This window comes from Callorhinus ursinus, unplaced genomic scaffold, assembly GCF_003265705.2.
Source record: "Callorhinus ursinus isolate GAN/ISIS: 27379988/994484 unplaced genomic scaffold, GSC_fseal_2.0 scaffold32, whole genome shotgun sequence".
NCBI lineage: Eukaryota > Metazoa > Chordata > Mammalia > Carnivora > Otariidae > Callorhinus > Callorhinus ursinus.
In genome coordinates this window covers 12,351,040-12,368,851 of record NW_027397094.1, presented here as the reverse complement: position 1 = coordinate 12,368,851, position 17,812 = coordinate 12,351,040, and the positions used below count along the sequence as shown (strand labels likewise).

General features: G+C 38.4%; 1 protein-coding gene across 1 annotated transcript in view; it reads right to left on the bottom strand.

Annotated features, from left to right (window-relative positions):
• LYST (lysosomal trafficking regulator) overlaps window positions 1–17,812 on the bottom strand; it is a 163,660-nt gene that overhangs the window by 126,730 nt on the left and 19,118 nt on the right. The window contains exons 2-3 of the mRNA XM_025850667.2: window positions 12,968–13,057; window positions 8,978–9,176 (exon numbers count right to left, since the gene is read on the bottom strand). Of these exons, the coding sequence (XP_025706452.1) occupies window positions 8,978–9,169 (192 nt within the window). The 5' untranslated portion in view covers window positions 9,170–9,176; window positions 12,968–13,057. The remainder of the gene's footprint in view (window positions 1–8,977; window positions 9,177–12,967; window positions 13,058–17,812) is intronic.

The following is a 17,812-nucleotide window of genomic DNA, read 5'->3' as shown; positions in this document are numbered from 1 at the left end:
CTTTTGTGAAGCTTTTTCTCCCACACCAACCCAAGTTTACTGTTTCCCCCCATCGCTCAGGACTTCATGCCTGTGCCCCCATTTCACCAAGTGGATTCGTCCTTGGAAACCATGGGACTTTCAAAAGAATGAGACTGAAGCATTTTGGTTTTTGCCACTCCTCCTGGAATTGCAGTCCTGAGGACACCACTTGTCTCCACGTGGCCCAACATAACAGCGAGGGAACAACTCTTGACTTCATTAAATCACAATAATTTCTAAACAATTCATCATTGGGGAAGCTCTTGATATTCCTCTGGATCCATTACTTTTTTAGGTATTGCATGTTTCCAGATTTACTTATCCTTTCAAGTTCCAAAGAAACCACAGGGATCATTCTATCCCTTTGAGAGTCAGAAAATCTTTTTTTCTTATTTGTGGGCATCCTGGCAAACTAGAACTTGCAGTCCTCTATTTCACCCCAAGCTCTGTTTTTTCTCTCCCAAGGTCCTAATTAGTCACAGTCTCCAGAGGAATGGGGTGCTACCTCATGTCAACAAGGAGAAAGTTCTCAATATGCCATATTTGGCAATATATGCCTACACAGATTCCTGGCTATTCCTAGACTGTCCAATCTATAGGAATCACACCACTCTTTGCTTAATACTTACATTTTTATGTTTCTCCTTCCGCAGGCAGAAGGACTGCAACATGCCTTTTTAAGTTCCCCACCAATAATAAACAGTAAAATCACTCTCATTCAGGTGGTAATTTTTTGGTGCGATTTAAGAAACATATTTTAGGTACCTACCAGGTGTCAGGCACTTCCTTTCACAGTTCAAGTAATGGTGACAGGATGGGAGAGGAAGGGCAAATGAGTCAGGGAAAAGGACTGAGATGCAAGGCAGACGGATGTCCAGGAAACTGCAAAGGCAGGGGGGAACCAGACCAGCGGGGTTCAAGGACCTCAGGACGACAGGCTAAGCTTCCTGCTTGGACTGGATTCAGAATGTGATGGAAGACGACGGGAAGTTACTTTAATTGGTATTAATGGTATTACTCTAAATCAGCATTTTGACATGCTACTTAAATTTAATGTTCCAGATGTAAGCAGAAATATGTGTGTTAAGTCCTTTATTTCTTCTATCAGAATTTTATAATTATTTGTAATGTACGTGTGTAGACACACACACATATATATAAGAACATTTCATTAGTACTGTAAACAGAATCTTTTTTCTCTTATTTTCTAGCTATATAGCTGTGGCTAAAGGAAACAACAATCTTTTGGATTCTTCTGTAATGTATCACTTGAAGAATGGTATTTTTATTTCTCCATCTTTCTCACATTTTAGCTGTCATTACTCATGATCCACTTTACTACTGTGTGTTTTTAAAATATAACAAACAGAAATAGTCATAAAGAGTTATTATGTTGATTCTATTGTAGAGTTTCTTCCTAAAAAATATTATTGGTTTTTCTACTCTTTGTATATGGCACCCTCTATTCTTAATCTATTTTATGAGTTTTTGTTAAGAATGGATTAATTTCATCAAATGTTTTTGATGTCTCAGTAGAGTTAAATGTACTGCTTTTTCCCATTGATGTCAAACATTATGCTCAGAGTTCTTCTTGAATTATAACAGGGGTGGCAATCTTTTTTTGTGAACAGCCAGAGAGTAAACATCTTTTGGCTTTTTGAATCATATACGGCCTCTGTTGTACCTTCTTCTGTTTCTTTTAACAACCCTTTAAAAACTCAAAAGCTATTCTTAGCTTGTGGGCTGTCCAGACACAGATCACTCACAGCAGGATTTGGGTCTGCAGGCCCCAGTTCGCCCAACCAGTCCCTGTTGACTTTCTCCTCCTCTCCCAGCAAAGCAGGGTTATAAACTGGCTGTATTTCTCTTTGTTAGGACTCCAGAAAGACTTTAAGTGGTACCTAGTAAAACCTATCCGCTAGAAAAAAGTACTACCTAAGAATCTTGTGGACATTATTCCACACAAGCTTTACATGCCCGAAGTAGAGAGGTCTGTCTCAAAAACAATTATAGGTGTGGTTTTTGGGGGATGCGGTGGACTCCATTAAAATTCAGAGGAAACCCATAACATTTTTAAAGAAAGTTGTATTATTCAAAAATACAAGCAGCGTGGACTAAAAGGAACAGAGACAATTCAAAATGTATAGAGACCATGGGGCTCTCACTTTTCTACAGGCGTGGAACAGAGTAAGAAAGCTGCACTTTATAAGATGTCTCTTTTTTTTTTTTTTAAGATTTTATTATTTATTCATGAGAGACAGAGGAGGAGGGAGAGAGAGGGAAAGAGAGAGAGAGAAAGAAGCAGAGGGAGAAGCAGGCTCCCAAGGAGCAGGGAGCCCGATGCGGGACTCGATCCCAGGACCCTGGGATCATGACCTGAGCCGAAGCCAGACGCTTAACCATCTGAGCCACCCAGGCGCCCTATAAGCTGTCTCTTATGGAAAAGAGAAGATACCTCGGAGGATGGAGCCCAGAGCCCTGGAGAACCATGGATTAGGGAAGCACTCCCACAGAAGAGAACATTCCCTGCCCCAAGAATAGGGGTCACTGACATGCCTGCCAGGAGCTCAGTGGATCAGTGACTGCTGAGCCTCTGGTCACTTTCCTTTCTTTTTCTCTCTCTCTGTCTTTTAAGATGTATTTACTTGACAGAGAGAGAGCACAAGCAGGGGGAGCTGCAGGCAGAGGGAGAAGCAGGCTCTCCGATGAGCAGGGAGCCCAATGCGGGACTCGATCCCAGGACCCTGGGATCATGACCTGGGCCGAAGGCAGATGCTTCACCAACTGAGCCACCCAGGCGCCCTGGTCACTCTCCTTTCTGAACACAAGTATCTAGTGTGTTAACTTGTCCCTACTCATCACTGTATATGGGTGAGTGTGGCTTTTGTGTTCACAAGTCTCTCAATCAAGAAGAGTTGTAACCAAAGCACTGCACCTGGAAGCCTCATCTGCATCCAGAACTGATACATATCATGAGATCAGAAACTTCAAGCCTGATGCCATGATGGGACGATACTTTGAGAGTCCTGTGGGAGAGGGAGTGTGGGAGGAATGCTAATAACTGTGGCCAGAGAAGAGATGATGGTAGATAAAATATGGCCACAAATTATCTTCTCCTGAAATGATGGGAGTCCGTGTTCCCATCCCTTCATTCTGCGCTGAACTTGTGACTTGCTTTGACCAACAGAACGTGGCAGAGGTGATGTTATGTGACATCTTGCAGCTTCGCTGCTCCTCTCCTGGAATAATGCTTCCACAAAACCATGTAAAGGAGCCTCGCCTCGCCTACTGAAATCGAAGAAGCCTCTGAGGCAGCCTGGCCGACGGCCCTATCCAACAGCCCTCAGTCTTCTGCCAACAGACTGCACAGTCAGAGGTCAGCCGAGCCGACCCCACAATTAGCGGATGCTGTGATCCCAGCTGGGTCTACCTGAGCTGCCAACTCACAGACACATGAGCAAAGGAATCTTTGTTGTTTTATGCCGCTACGTTTTTGGAATGTGCTCTGTTACGCAGCAATCACCTGATTGCTGATATACCCACTGCTCCTATCTATTAGCCTGGGTGTAAAGGGAGATAACTCACTGGATTACCTGCTCTCTGTGGCTAGCACCACTGTCTAGAGGCCAAGATGATACGCTCACTACTCCAAGAAGTAGGAATACCAGCATCCCCCCTACTCCCTCATTCCTGCCAAACTAATCATGCACAGATAGATCTTGGCATGTGTGTAAACAGAATCTGTAAAACTAGTAAAGTTCACATATTATAGTTGCCTCTACTAATTTTAAAAGTTTGCATTATTTTCCTACTGAAATAATTCTCCCTCATATTTCCAATGATTTACTTGTCAAATGTGAAAAACAATTTTCATTGCCTATTTTCTTGCTTCAAAACCTCCTCCATGTAAAAAACAAAACAAAACAAACAAAACCTCCCCAATGTTTTCAGAAGAAAACTTACTCCTCCTTAACATGGTACATGGGGCTTGCCCTCACATGGCCTCTGCCTGCCCGGTCCTCCCAGCCACCCAAACCACACATACAGCCTTTGCTCTAAGCCCACTAAACTACTGCTAGGTCACTGAATGTTCTTCCTTCTCTAGCCTCCAAGGTCTGCATCTACGGTTCCCCTGGTCCAATGCTTCCTCCCTTTTCTACGTTGCTAATCCCTACTTAGAGATGCCAGTTTCTCTAAAAAGCATCATTGGCCCTCTCCTTTCCACTCCCCAAGTAGTTTCACCCTGTTTTATCATCCTTGCCTTTTTTCCAATCTGTCCATCTCTTCAAAAGCTAAGAGCTCCTGGTAAGGACGGTCTCTGCTCTTTTATCTCTGCATCTAGCAGAGGTGCTGGCATTTAGTAGGTACTTCGTGGCCCTCTGAATAAACTAGTGAATGAATTGTGTAGCCATACTTCTAAAGGTCTGATATTTTTCTATTATACTTATTTTATATATTACAATGACAGGCCATTTATGTAGTACTATATATTAAAATGATAATACTACAAAACTGTAGGAAGAAAAAAGTACTCTCTTACACAGAAAACAGCTGAAAAAGAGACCTATTATAATTTTTAAATAATGTTTTGTTCATAAATATATAACCTCTTCCAGTAAAACTTCACATTTTATTCAGCAAAATAAGTAACAACTTTATAGAGCATTCATAAAGTGTGAACAGGTATGGAAATTTGTATGCTGAAGTTTTAAAAAGTAGTATTTACCACACTTGTGTTGGTAATAAATGATTGTGATTTTCTATTCATTACATCAGAATTAAGCTGTATATATTTATAACCAGGGTATAGAAAAAAATCAGAAACTGTTATTATCAAATGTTATATGAAAACAAATACTTTTTATGTTGGAAGAGATCTTTTAAGTCATCCAACTTAATGTATTTAAATTGTTCCTGATGAGGACAGGGAGATCTGAAGCAGCTCATCACAAACTGCAGAAAATTTTCAAAATAAATACAAATAAATGAATTTAGCAAAGGATAGGATGCAAGGTCAATGTACAAAAATCAATTATATTTCTACGAGCAACAAATGACAAAAATTTTAAATGCCATTTACGATAGCATCAAAAATAATAAAATGTTCAGAATAAATTTAACCAAAAATATGCAAGACTTCTACACTGAAAATCAAAAAAATATGGCAGAGAAATTAGAGAAAACTCAAATAAACAGATATTTACACCATGCTGGTAGACTGAGAAACTCAACATTGTCAATTTTCTCCAAATTGATTTCTGGATTCAATGCCATCACAACTAAAATCCTAGCAAGCATTTCTATAGAAATAATAAGCTCCTTCTAAAATTTATATGGAAATGCAAAGGACTTAGAATAGTCAAACATTCTTGAAAATGAAGGACATTTTGAAGAACTTATACCGCCTAATTTCTAGACATATTATAAAGGCCACAGTAACGCAAACAGATGATAGAGAGTGGAACAGAAGAGTCTAGAAATAAAGCCCAAGTATATGGCGAATTGATTTTCCACAGAGGTGCCAAGGTTACTCTGCGGGGAAAGGGCAGACTCTGGCTGGGAGGACTGGGTGACTGCACAGGGAGGAGGGGAGAGGGAGTGTAGCTCCGGCCTCACCCTGCACACAAACATTAATTCAACGTGGATCACAGACCTAAACATAAAAGTACTAAATAAAAAGCTTCTAGGAAAAAAAAAAACCATAGGAGAGTGTCTCTGCAACTTTGGGATACAAGATAAGGATTTCTTAGGATACAAAATACACTATTTATACAAAAAATCTGCTGTTCTAAAGGCATTATTAAGAAATGAAAAGGCAAGCTACAAAGGACATATTTGCAATCCAGAATACATTAAAAAAAACTACAACTGGATACTAAGCAAATAACCTGACTTTTAAAATGGGCACAAAACTTAAATAGACATTCACAAAAGATGTACAAACGGCCAATGAACACATAAAATAGTGCTCAGCATCATTAGTTTTTAGAGAAATGCAAATTAAAATCACAATGAGATACTACTTCATATTCACTTAGGACGGCTAATATTAAAAGGGCTGGCAATGTCAAATACCAGAGAGGATGCAGAGCAACCAGAATTCTCATACATTGCTGGTGAGAATGAAAAGTGGTACAACCACTTTGAAAAAAGAGTTTGGCACTTTCTTATAAACACCTACCCTTTGACACAGCAATTGTATGCCTATTTACCCAGAAAACATGAAAATATATTCACACAAAGACTTTTTTAAGAATGTTCACAGCAGCTTTATTTATAATAGCCGAAAGGAAACAAAAGCCAAATGGCTAAACAACAGGTGAATGGTCACACAAATTGTGGTATATCCATACAACAAAATAACGATTGGAAAACAAAACGTAGTGTTACTGATGCACGTGTAATGGATAGAGCTCTGGGACACAAGAGTACATAATGCATGATTCCACTTATATGAAGTCCTAGGACAAGCAACACTACACTTAGATGTTGGAAATTAGAATTGTGGTTGTGTTGCAGTGGGGGAAGGGGAGGGGCTGCCTGAAAAGGGGCATGAAAACCTTTTTCTAGAGTGGTGGAAATGTTCTAAACTTTGATCTAGGCTGTGGTTACACAGGTGTTTGTATTTGTCAAAACTCATTCAACTATACACTTTACATTTGTGCATTCACTACATGTAAATTATATAGCAATAAAAAGTCTATTTAATTATTTATACTAAATATCTATTAATAAAGCCCTTGCACAAAAGTGGAATGGTAGCTATGGGCTTCATTTGCCTCTTGCTAGAGTACCCAAGAAGTGCTCCTATTCATGAGAAGCACAGATATAAAGGTGAAGTTCCTCTTGAAATGTACAGCTTTGAATCTACTGTTTTAATTCCACTCTCAGTGATTAAACTTGCACAATTAAATCTGCCTTAAAGATCCAAATTATCATTCTCCATTTCCCAGTTTCAATAATTAAATGTTGATAAGCCCTATTATTTAATTGGCTATCTATTTGCTCTCTACTTCTACTGTTCCTACTGGTACCTACTGTCATTGCCACAGATATTCCAAAAGTGAATGACTGGGGAAGAGGGAATACAAGATATTACCCTAGGAAAAAATACTGTTGCAACTATGACGTGGATGATTTCAGCCATTTAATAATACATTAAAAGATATTCCATGACTTAAAAGAGAAAGCATACAATCTATAGAAACAGAAAGTAGATTAGTGTTTGCTTAGGGCTGAGGGGGATGGGAGGGATAGGCGAGTGACAGCTAAAAGGTGCCAGGTCCCTGTTTGAGGTGATGAAAATGTTCTAAAATTGACTATGTGACAGTTGCACTTATCTGTAATTATGCTAAAAACCACTGAGTTGTACATATGAAATGGGTGAATTCTATGACATATGGGTTATATCTTAACATCTACGGCTTTCATTAAAAAAACCTACTGAGATTCTGATTAGGATTACACTGGAATCTACACATCAGTTTAAAGAAAACAAGTATCCTTACAATACTGATTTTTCCAATACATGAAAATTATGTAGGCCTACATTTATTTGGGTTGTCTTTAGTTTCTCTCAACAATGTTTTATAGAATTACGTACAGAAGTCTGTACATATTTTATTAGATTTATTCCTGGGTATTTGTTAATTCTGATGCTACTTATAGGATATCCTTAAAAAAAGAGAAAAATCACTGAAATGTTCTAATGTGGGGTAAGAAAATGAACAGAGCATGATATGCTTATTAAATCATCAAAATTTTGGAATAAAAATCACTACACATGATCTAACAAATAATTTTTTCTAAATTTTAAAATTTATTTATGGAAAAGTCATACAAAATATAAAAAAATAAATCACACGTAGTCACGCATTTAATAAATAACATTCGTGAAAGGAGTAAAAATACATAATATTTTGGAAAATACTCTGGAAAATTTCATGACAGGTGGACACCACAGTGAACAAATACTCCCTGATATTTGTTAGGTTCCTCAGTGTATAGTGAAAACAGACGCATTGTTTAATTTTAGTCACTGCATTTACCCAATATACGTATTTATTAGCAAAATGCTTTGGTGGCAAAGAAATTTCAACAGTAGTTAAGTTTCTATCTAAAGCCAGTAACATTTATAAGTGTTGAAAAATGTCTGTCATATTGGTGCTACAGAGACCTTATTATCTTTTCAAGTTAACTGAAATATTATCTAACTACATTAATTAGTCCCCTGAAAGCAGACACTAAATTTTTTCTTTCATAAAATACATATTTGTTTTTTACTAAAATGAAGTAAAGACATAAATCATGTTTGGGCTGCAAGTTAAGCCTGTCTGAGTTACTTAATGTTCTGTATCTGTTTTTCAACCACAAAAGAAGGTTGGATGACATCTCTATTTCCCAACTAGCTTTAGAGTTCTGTTAATTCCGTAGTAAGGAAACAACAAAATACTGTATGTTCAGACCATACTTGGAGCAAACACAATGAGGTATAAAAAACTGGATGTATACAAGCTAAAGGACCCAATGTAATTATCGGTTTAAGGATTCTCTACTTTCACCCCAGAATTAGTAAACTCTCTAAATATAATTTACACTAAACCTTTCAAAAACATATCTGAATTTATTGAAAGTGCAAATGTTTTTCTGAATCAAAATCTTAGGTCTCTACTAATAATCATAGTTATCTCACACTACTATTAGGATAAAAAGCTTAATATATATGAGGTCATTTTAGAAGAAAGGCCATTTATCATCCTAAGACATTTCAGACATTTTGAAAAGTATTCAAATAAACAGTACGTTCATAGACGGGGCTACTTTTCTTTGTTGAAGTGATGTGAGAGATAGGACTTTATCTCAAAGAGACTCTCAGAAACTACGGAACCCAGAAATTATGTATCTGTAATCAACTATAATATACTGGTGAAAAAATTATTTGATATGAAAATGTTACCTGATCAATGACAGAATTTAGCTTGGTAAGTAACAGAAATCCTCGGCCGTGGACAAGGTATTGGCCAAGGGTAGCCATGTGTGTCTCCTCCTCTTCTTCCTCCCTGGCCTCCACCCTCTGGACCACCGCATTGCAAAGCTGGTTGACATCCGTCAGAAATTCACGTGCCAATGAGTTACTGTCGATGCTCATGACCGAGCTATCAAATAAATATTACCAAAGAAGATTAGAGAAATAAAAATTTATGTTTAAAACTAAGTGTTTTTAAGGTTGTTTTTAACCAAAGACTGACTTTAAGTTATTGGGCACTGGTATTTAACCCTATAATATTTTCAGACATAGTTCTGATCTAGTTAGGTGCTCCTTAAATATTCTTACATGGCATAAATAGTCGTGGGTGTGATAATCCCTAAGCATAACCAAGAACGGGAAGTGAAAGCACCTAGATAGAAGATACACTAGTGAGAGGTGGCAGTTAAGGTAGATCCTGACCTTCTTAAATAGCCTCATCATAGAATAAAAATAAACCCATTACTTATAAACAATTCTTGTTCTACATGGTTTACAAATATGAATGGATCTTTTAAAAATATAAACTGTTTTTCACATGATGGAACTGACAATCAGTGATACACCCTCCCCCCAACAACCGGGGTTCAGTTAATGGAGGGAAAAGGATTTATCATCAGGTAAATAAAAACTGAAGAAGTCTAGCAGCTGAAGTTATGTCACTTCATTTCTTACTATACATTTAAATCAAAGGGCAATGTGACATTTTAAGATAAAGGAAAATAATAAGGTAAAGCAGACGGGAGAGGAAAAACACCAATATAAAGAAAAAAAAATGTGTAACTATTTAGAAAGGAAAAACCATGAACAATAAAATTCCCAAGGAATTTCAGAACAGTTTAATCTTAGGGCAAAAAGTAATTTTGAGACACCCAGTAACCTTTAAAAACATTTCAGTCTGGAGAGATTAAATAAGATGTATATTGTGGAGTCTTGCTTCACCCATTGGGGGGCCCCGCCCCCTAGCCCCTGCGGAGAAGGCAGTGGACCATAGGACTGTGCCTATCGCCAAGGGGCAAGGCCAGACTCCGAGCCCTAATTAACTGAGGCACACCTGATTCAGGAGCAGTCACAAACATCTGGCTGCAAGCTGATGCAGATTGCAAAGAGGCATCCGGCCAATTAGGCTCCTTCTGTCTCATAGGAATTTGAATTAAGGGACATAGTTGATGAGCTGAAAAGTCACATAAAGATGGGCCTGTGGTAGTCATTATGAGGTAGTTGAGGCTCAGAAGCCAACGAGGTGAAAATGAACCACTAGGATGCAAAGGGAAGCAGATAAACATGAAAGGGAGAGACCAAAGAAATTCCTAGTATTACTTTGGTTCCTATTCATTTTTGGGCCTGATGATTTAAGTCCTGGATTCCCATCAGAATTCTAGGTATTATTACAGTCACAATCCCCTCTGTAGCATAACAAAGATCATTATTTTTAATATTGTTGATCACTAGGAAAAAGTATAAAAAATAAAATGTACATTACTCATTATCCCAAAATGTAGCAATACCCTCCCTTATATAAATCCTGGCTTTTTATAAAGCTTTCATAAGGTAAAATTATTCAATAAATCAAATAATTTACAATAATATAAACTAATTATATATTATAATATGTACATAATATATAAATTTATTTATATTCAGTCCATAGTTATCAAATTTTATTAACTTATTTCACCTAATTTGTCACGGATTTTATTTATTTTTGTCACAGATTTTAAGGTAATTATTTAGTGTACCACTAAAACAAGTAACACTGCCAATTAAAGTGTAACACAGTACCTTCTTACCACTTAGAACGTTCCATACAATATCACCTTCTAGGCCATCAAGACTACCCACTATGCACCATTTCTTACGAGTGCTACACTACTGTTCCTGGGATTTTCTTCCAAAGATGCTGACATCATTCTGTAAGTTTTGATGCTGGCACTTTCCTGATCTTACCAGAGAGGATCAGCAGAAAGTTTCCGAAAACATTTAAACACGAAAACATTTAAAACTCATCAGATATAGTACCGACAATGCATGTAACTCAACTAAAGTGCTGATATGAACAGCTAATGACCAAGTTCCCTCATGAGCCTGCAAGAACAACCCCTTCGCCAAGTGCAGCTGGCTCCCAGTGCTTATTAGACACCACTGATTATAAGGCACACTGCAACTTTAGCAATATTAAAAATGTGAAAAACTTAAAAATTGTGGTAATAATTAGGATCTATTTTCTGGAAATGAAGATAATGTGAACATTTAGGTATGACAATTACTAAGGAAATGATTTCAGTGCCACTTCCTAAAAACACAAGATGCCAGGTCGGCAAAAAAAAATTACAATATATGCAGAAATGTATGTTATTCCTGATTCTTAAATGTACATAAAATATAGACACAGTTACATAACTAGGGTATTCTATGTAAATGATCTGACCCGTTTTGATTCACGTAGGTATTTTGGAAACCCTTTCATATGAGCTCTCTCTTACTTTTTGCTAGCTTTGTGGCATGCCGCTGCATGTATACGTAATATGTTTTTCATTATCTAGAGTGTTATTAACTATGCAGCCAATCTCATTGAACATTTAGGCTATTTCTAGTTTTGATTATCATAAACAGAGCTGCAATGAACATCCTTACTCTACTTGCACATTTATCCTCTATGTCCTTGTGGTAGAGATTGCTGTTACTTCTTCATATAATAAGTTTTACACATTTCTTGTTAGGTCTCTTCCAGGGTGTTTTGTAGTTTTTGCTGTTATTCTGAATGGGATTTCGTTTCCATTACATAATCTAATTAGGAAAGAAAACTGGTATGTAGGAGGCAAATAGGAAGTATATTTATGTTGATATAAAAATCATACATCCAAACTTCTTACTGAACTTTCATTAATTTTTTTGAAGTTTCCAGATATAAAACCCTATCATCTACAAATAACAATTTGTATTCTGAATTCTCCTACCCAATATTCACACACTTTCTACTCTTCTAACTACATTAGTTAGCACTAACAGAACAACATTGGTAGGGGTGATGGGGGACACTTTTGCCTTGCACATTAATAAGTATTCATTTCTTCCTGCTCATCTAATAGGAATGTTGAATTTCACTGAATGCCTTTCAGCCATTCTGAATGCCAAATGAAAAGATGATTGCATGGTATTTTTTTAAAAAGATTTTATTTATTTATTTGACAGAGACAGACACAGAGAGAGAGGGAACACAAGCAGGGGGAGAGAGAGAGGGAGAAGCAGGCTTCCTACCAAGCAGGGAGCCCGATGTGGGGCCCGATCCCAGGACGCTGGGATCATGACCTGAGCCGAAGGCAGACGCCTAACGACTGAGCCACCCAGGTGTCCTGATTACATGGTATTTTTAAAAGATTTTCAAAAATATTTCCAATATCCAGAAAAGTATACAAAGAATATATAACATGCGGTTATAGCCAATACTCAGATTTAGCAATTATTAACATTATGCGGTGTTCAGATCAGCGTGTGTATATGTGTGTGTGTGCACAAAGAAATCAAACCTTACAGTACAGGAAAGCCACACCCCACCCCACTTCTTCCTCTCTTTAGTTGGTGTTTATCATTTCTATACATGTTTTTATAATTTTTTACATGTTTATAGCCATAAAAATATTCAGTATTGTTTTAACTATTTTAAAAATGTATATAAATAGTATACTATATGTATCCTTTTATAACTTTATTTTTCCTCTCAACATTATGTTTGTTCCTTTAAACCATTATGCAACATGCCATTGTATGAATAAGCCACAATTTATATATCCATCTCTACTAATGGAAAGTTTAGTTGTTTGTACTTTGGGGTTTAATTAATGTCACATAACTATGTAGTTTCAAAGGCTTAGACTGAAACAAGTATTTTGACTGCTTATATCTATTACATTAAATACTTACCAATCTCTCAACACTCCTGTAACATTTAGAGTCTTTGTAATTTGAGCTCACGAACCAGATCAAACAAATATCCTTAGAATAAAGCTTCACCTATTAAAAAAAAAAGACAAACATATTAATGGTAATAGTAAAATACAAGTAATTTTAATAAAGTTCTGACACAAAAACCAATGGCCAGTCTTCATATTTGATGTAAAAGAAGCCAATGAAGTTTTTGAACCTCAAGAACACACTAAAAAATTTCTAGAGCTCCAAGAATGGAATCCTGAGACAGGAAGTATTGGAATATACTTAATCTGAACAAAGCAACTTGATCACAGCTCCCTACTCCTCCCCTCCTTCCAACACCTTACAACCTCCAGGTAAATCACCAGTTAACTATAAAGGAAGAAGAATCAGCCCAGTATCAGTCTTCTTAACACTGAATCTAGGAGGCAGTGGAATACCATGTACATACATACTATGGGTAGCCAAGTTATTACTCTCCTTGAGAGTGAAAGGTATTTGAGATATATGAAAACTCAGAAAAATACTAAAACCAAACAATGAATAAACCACCACCAAATTTCATATCCTTGTTGAATTTTTAAAATGAATTAACCTTTTGTGTATAATGCAATGAAGGCTATTTCTGAATACTAAAGTATAAATTCCTACTTCTGAGGTAGCAACAAATGCTTCTGTTGAGTTACCTGTTTTCCCCTTCTCTATAGTTGTGCCTAGGCAGAGGCATAAAAAATACTTCCTTATTACAGGTACACGGCAACCATGAATGTTTATTTCAAACCCCAAGTGTTTAAATCAGAGTGACCTTTAATTCCTTCAAAAGGCCCAAACCTAGAGAACTTTCTTGAATTCCCTTCAGCTTGGTGAACAGTACTTGTACCACATTATTCTGGGTACTGAGGATATAGGAGGCAGGAAACGGGATTAGCTGCTGTTAAGACGACACAGGGCTTTGCGTGATGCAGGAAAGAACCTTTTCCCAGACTGGTCAGCCCCATGTCAGGCACATAGCTATCCACGCACAGGCTAGGTTTCAGTCCCACTACCGCACTCGGGGCACCAGTGGCCAGTGCATCAACTGCCCAACCAAATGAAAAAGCCCTGGAATGAAGTCTCAATACACCCTCCATACCTGCTCCTGCTGCATCCTCAGCTAATACAAATCACCCACCTATGTTCAACTCTAAAATTACAGAAGGGGAAACTATCAAATTATGAGCATAAAGATGGTATTTGATTAACTGCTGTGACTCTGATTACCCTCTGGTTTGGACTACTACAAGGTGGAGCCGTCCATCTTGAGATGCTACAGTGATTCCAAGTAGCTCGGCATGGCTGTTAGAAGTGGAAGCTGACAGACAACTGGATCCGTCTGTTTTTCTCTGTTATCGCGGGACATTTCTAGGCCCTGCTGAGGGATTTCTCTAATGCACTTAAACTGGGATGGCTTCTTTAGCCGTATTTTTCACAGCCCAGCTTGGATGTCCATGGAGTTTCACTCTACCCAAGATCGTAATTCTATCAGCCAGCACAATCAGTTGTGACCTCCTTTACTCTGCCACCACCCTCCATAAATGCAGCTGCATTCTAACTTCTGTCATCCTGTATTATGCTGGGTGTCCATGAAGTCCACAAATAGAGTTTAAAAAAATAGACTGAAGATGTCCCTAGGGCAGTATATGTACTTGCCTCTGTTTCTAAACTACATAAATACCCTGTAGGTACTTATGACTGTCTTACCCCCAAGGTCATGAATTCCTTAAGGACAGGGACCCTGTCTTACCACTTATTCTACTTTACAGTTAAAATGCTGTATTTAAATTTAAAAAACATTATTATTACTATCATATTCAACTTCTAATGCTACTATTATGTCATAATAAATAAAACTTGCTCACAACAATATTACCAGAATTTTTATATTAAAATAAATGATCTCATTGATATGAGGAATTCTTAATCACAGGAAACAAACTGAGGGTTGCTGGAGTGGTGGGGGGGGTGGGAGGGATGGGTGGCTGGGTGATAGACATTGGGGAGGGTATGTGCTATGGTGAGCGCTGTGAATTGTGCAAGACTGTTGAATCACAGACCTGTACCTCTGAAACAAATAATACATTATATGTTTAAAAAAAGAAGAAGAAGAAGATAGTGGGAAGGGAAAAATGAAGGGGGAGAAATCGGAGGGGGAGACGAACAATGAGAGACTGTGGACTCTGAGAAACAAACTGAGGGTTCTAGAGGGGAGGGGGGTGGGGGATGGGTTAGCCTGATGACGGGTATTAAAGAGGGCACGTTCTGCATGGAGCACTGGGTGTTATAGGCAAATAATGAATCATGGAACACTACATCAAAAACTAATGATGTAATGTATGGTGATTAACATAACATAATAAAATTTAAAAAAATGAAAAGCATAATAACAAAGTACCCATAATCATATAAATGACCTCAGGAAAATAGTAAGTTTTTCTAATATAGTGACCGGTAAAGTATAAAACACGAATGGCCAAAACACAAAGCAAAAACCTGACAGTGTATTAGCTATACCTCTTAGTTTTATTTCATCAGAAATTTCATTAATATGGCATTTAATTCAACAAATATTTATGGAACATTTATTATCTGCTGGCTACTATTTTTGGCACTGGGAATAGAGCAAAAACAAAATCTTCACTCTCATGGATTCCAGTGAGGTAGAGACAGACGAAAAACAAACATATTGTAATGTCAGGCAGTACTAAGTGCTATAAAAAATAAAACAGAGTAAGGGTAGAGTGACAGGAATGCTACTTCAGATAGGGTGACAAGGGCTGTCTAAAGAGGTGGTATTTGAGTAGAAGCCTGAATGAAGGAAGAAAATGGGTCATGTGAGCATCTGGGAAAAGTATTCCAGGGCTTTGAGATTAGTTTATGTTTGATGCATTGAAAACTGAGTGCAAGGGAAGTTAAAAAGTATTACAAAGAGGGCACCTGGGTGGCTCAGTCGTTAAGCATCTGCCTTCGGCTCAGGTCTGGATCCCAGGGTCTGGGATCGAGCCCCACATCCAGTTCCTTGCTTGGCAGGAAGCGTGCTTCTCCCTCTCCCCCTGCTTGTGTTCCCTCTCTTGTTGTGTCTCTCTCTGTCAAATAAATACGTAAAATCTTAAAAAAAAAAAAAAAAAAGTATTACAAAGAGTGAGAAAAGTCACTCATTCCTACTCGCCAGGGACTTAAGTAAGGTGTGGAAAGATGAAACAGACGTGTTCCCAGGGAACTGTTTCTCCCTAAGAACGGAAGTCTCCTTCCTGCCTGCCCCCCACCCGAGAGAGTCCGCAAGATTTTTTAAGCCTGTGTGAAGAACAGCACTGTTTAGTGATAGACAAGACTGACAGAAGAGCAGGATGAGAGGGAAAATAAAGTTCAATGTTAGCTATGTCAGGTTTGATAGGTCGTGTGGAAACCAAGCAAAGGACACCAAGGATATGCCAAACTGGAGTTCAGGTGGGGAGGCTGGAACTGGTGAATCAATTTGGGAGTTATCAGCATATAGACGTGTTTAAACAGGACTAGATGGATGGCATAACCCAGAGCAATGCTGTCCAACAGAACTTTCTGCAATGACTGGGCTGTGGTCAGTGGCTATCGTAGTGATCGGTGGGGACCTAGAGAATGGGTATAAATGAAGCAGAGGAGAGTCTATGACTGAGCCCTGGGGTTAGCATCCCCGAGTCAGGGAGAGGAGGAGGATCCAGCACAGGAGACTGGGAAGGAGCAGCAAGTAGGGCAGGACAAAAAATCAGGAGAGTGGTGCCTCCCAAAAACCAGGTAAAGAAAGCTTGAAATGGGAAAGGCTGACCAACCATGTCAAATATTGCTGAAAGGTTGATTAAGATGAGGACTGGGAACTGACCACTGGATTTAGCAAGATGGAAGTTACTGACAACCTTGTCCAAGAGTGGTCTCAGCAGAGCGGCACAGGGGGTGAGTGAGGGGGGCAAGGAGTTTAAGACAGCTCTTTTGAGAAGTTCTGCCATAAAGGGTGGGAAGGAGGTGGGGGGTAGCTGCAGAGAACATGGGATGGGGGAGGTGGTGTACTTTTTTTTTTTTCTAAGAAGGGACATTACACAGCATGTTTGGAACCTGAGATACTACTATAGTATGTTTATATAGCAAGTTTCTCCAATGAAGAAAGGAAAAGAGATGAAAAACTAGAACGAGAGGCGATAACTGCAGGAGCAGGGAGTGGGCAGTATGAAGAGGATCTGATGTACGAATGCTAGGAACACTGGCAGTTCATGTAATGGAACAAAAAGTATGACAGAGCATGTGAGCACACGCAAGAAGACTGGTATATCTGGCCCTGAATGGACCAAGATTTGGGCGCTTCTCTTTTCTTGGTGAAATAAACTGCAAGGCTGCTGGCTGAGAGTGAGAAGTAGGAGGAGGTGTTAACTGATGAGTGGAACGGGGTCAAAAACAGCCGCCCGTAAGAGACTTCCCACGAGGCTGCCATTAGTAACTAAGACTGAGTTCGGCTATTCAATCCCTGGACCCGTACCGCAGTCCAGTTCCCCAACACGTGTGCAAGCATGCAATGACAGAATGGAGGCTGTCAAATACCTTATGGGAGTCTAGATAGATTACAGGCACAGCATTCTCCCATCTGTGCATGCAGCGTCCCTGCCAAAGGTGGAAACTGGGTTATCTGGAAGGAATTATTCTTAGAAAACCCCTGTAACCCTTACTGCTCATCTTTTCCTTCTGTAAATATTTGAGAATCTTTTAAATCGATCTGTAGAATCTTCTGTGGAGGTAACATCAAGCTCACTAAAGTCTATGGAATCTATGTTCTTGTTT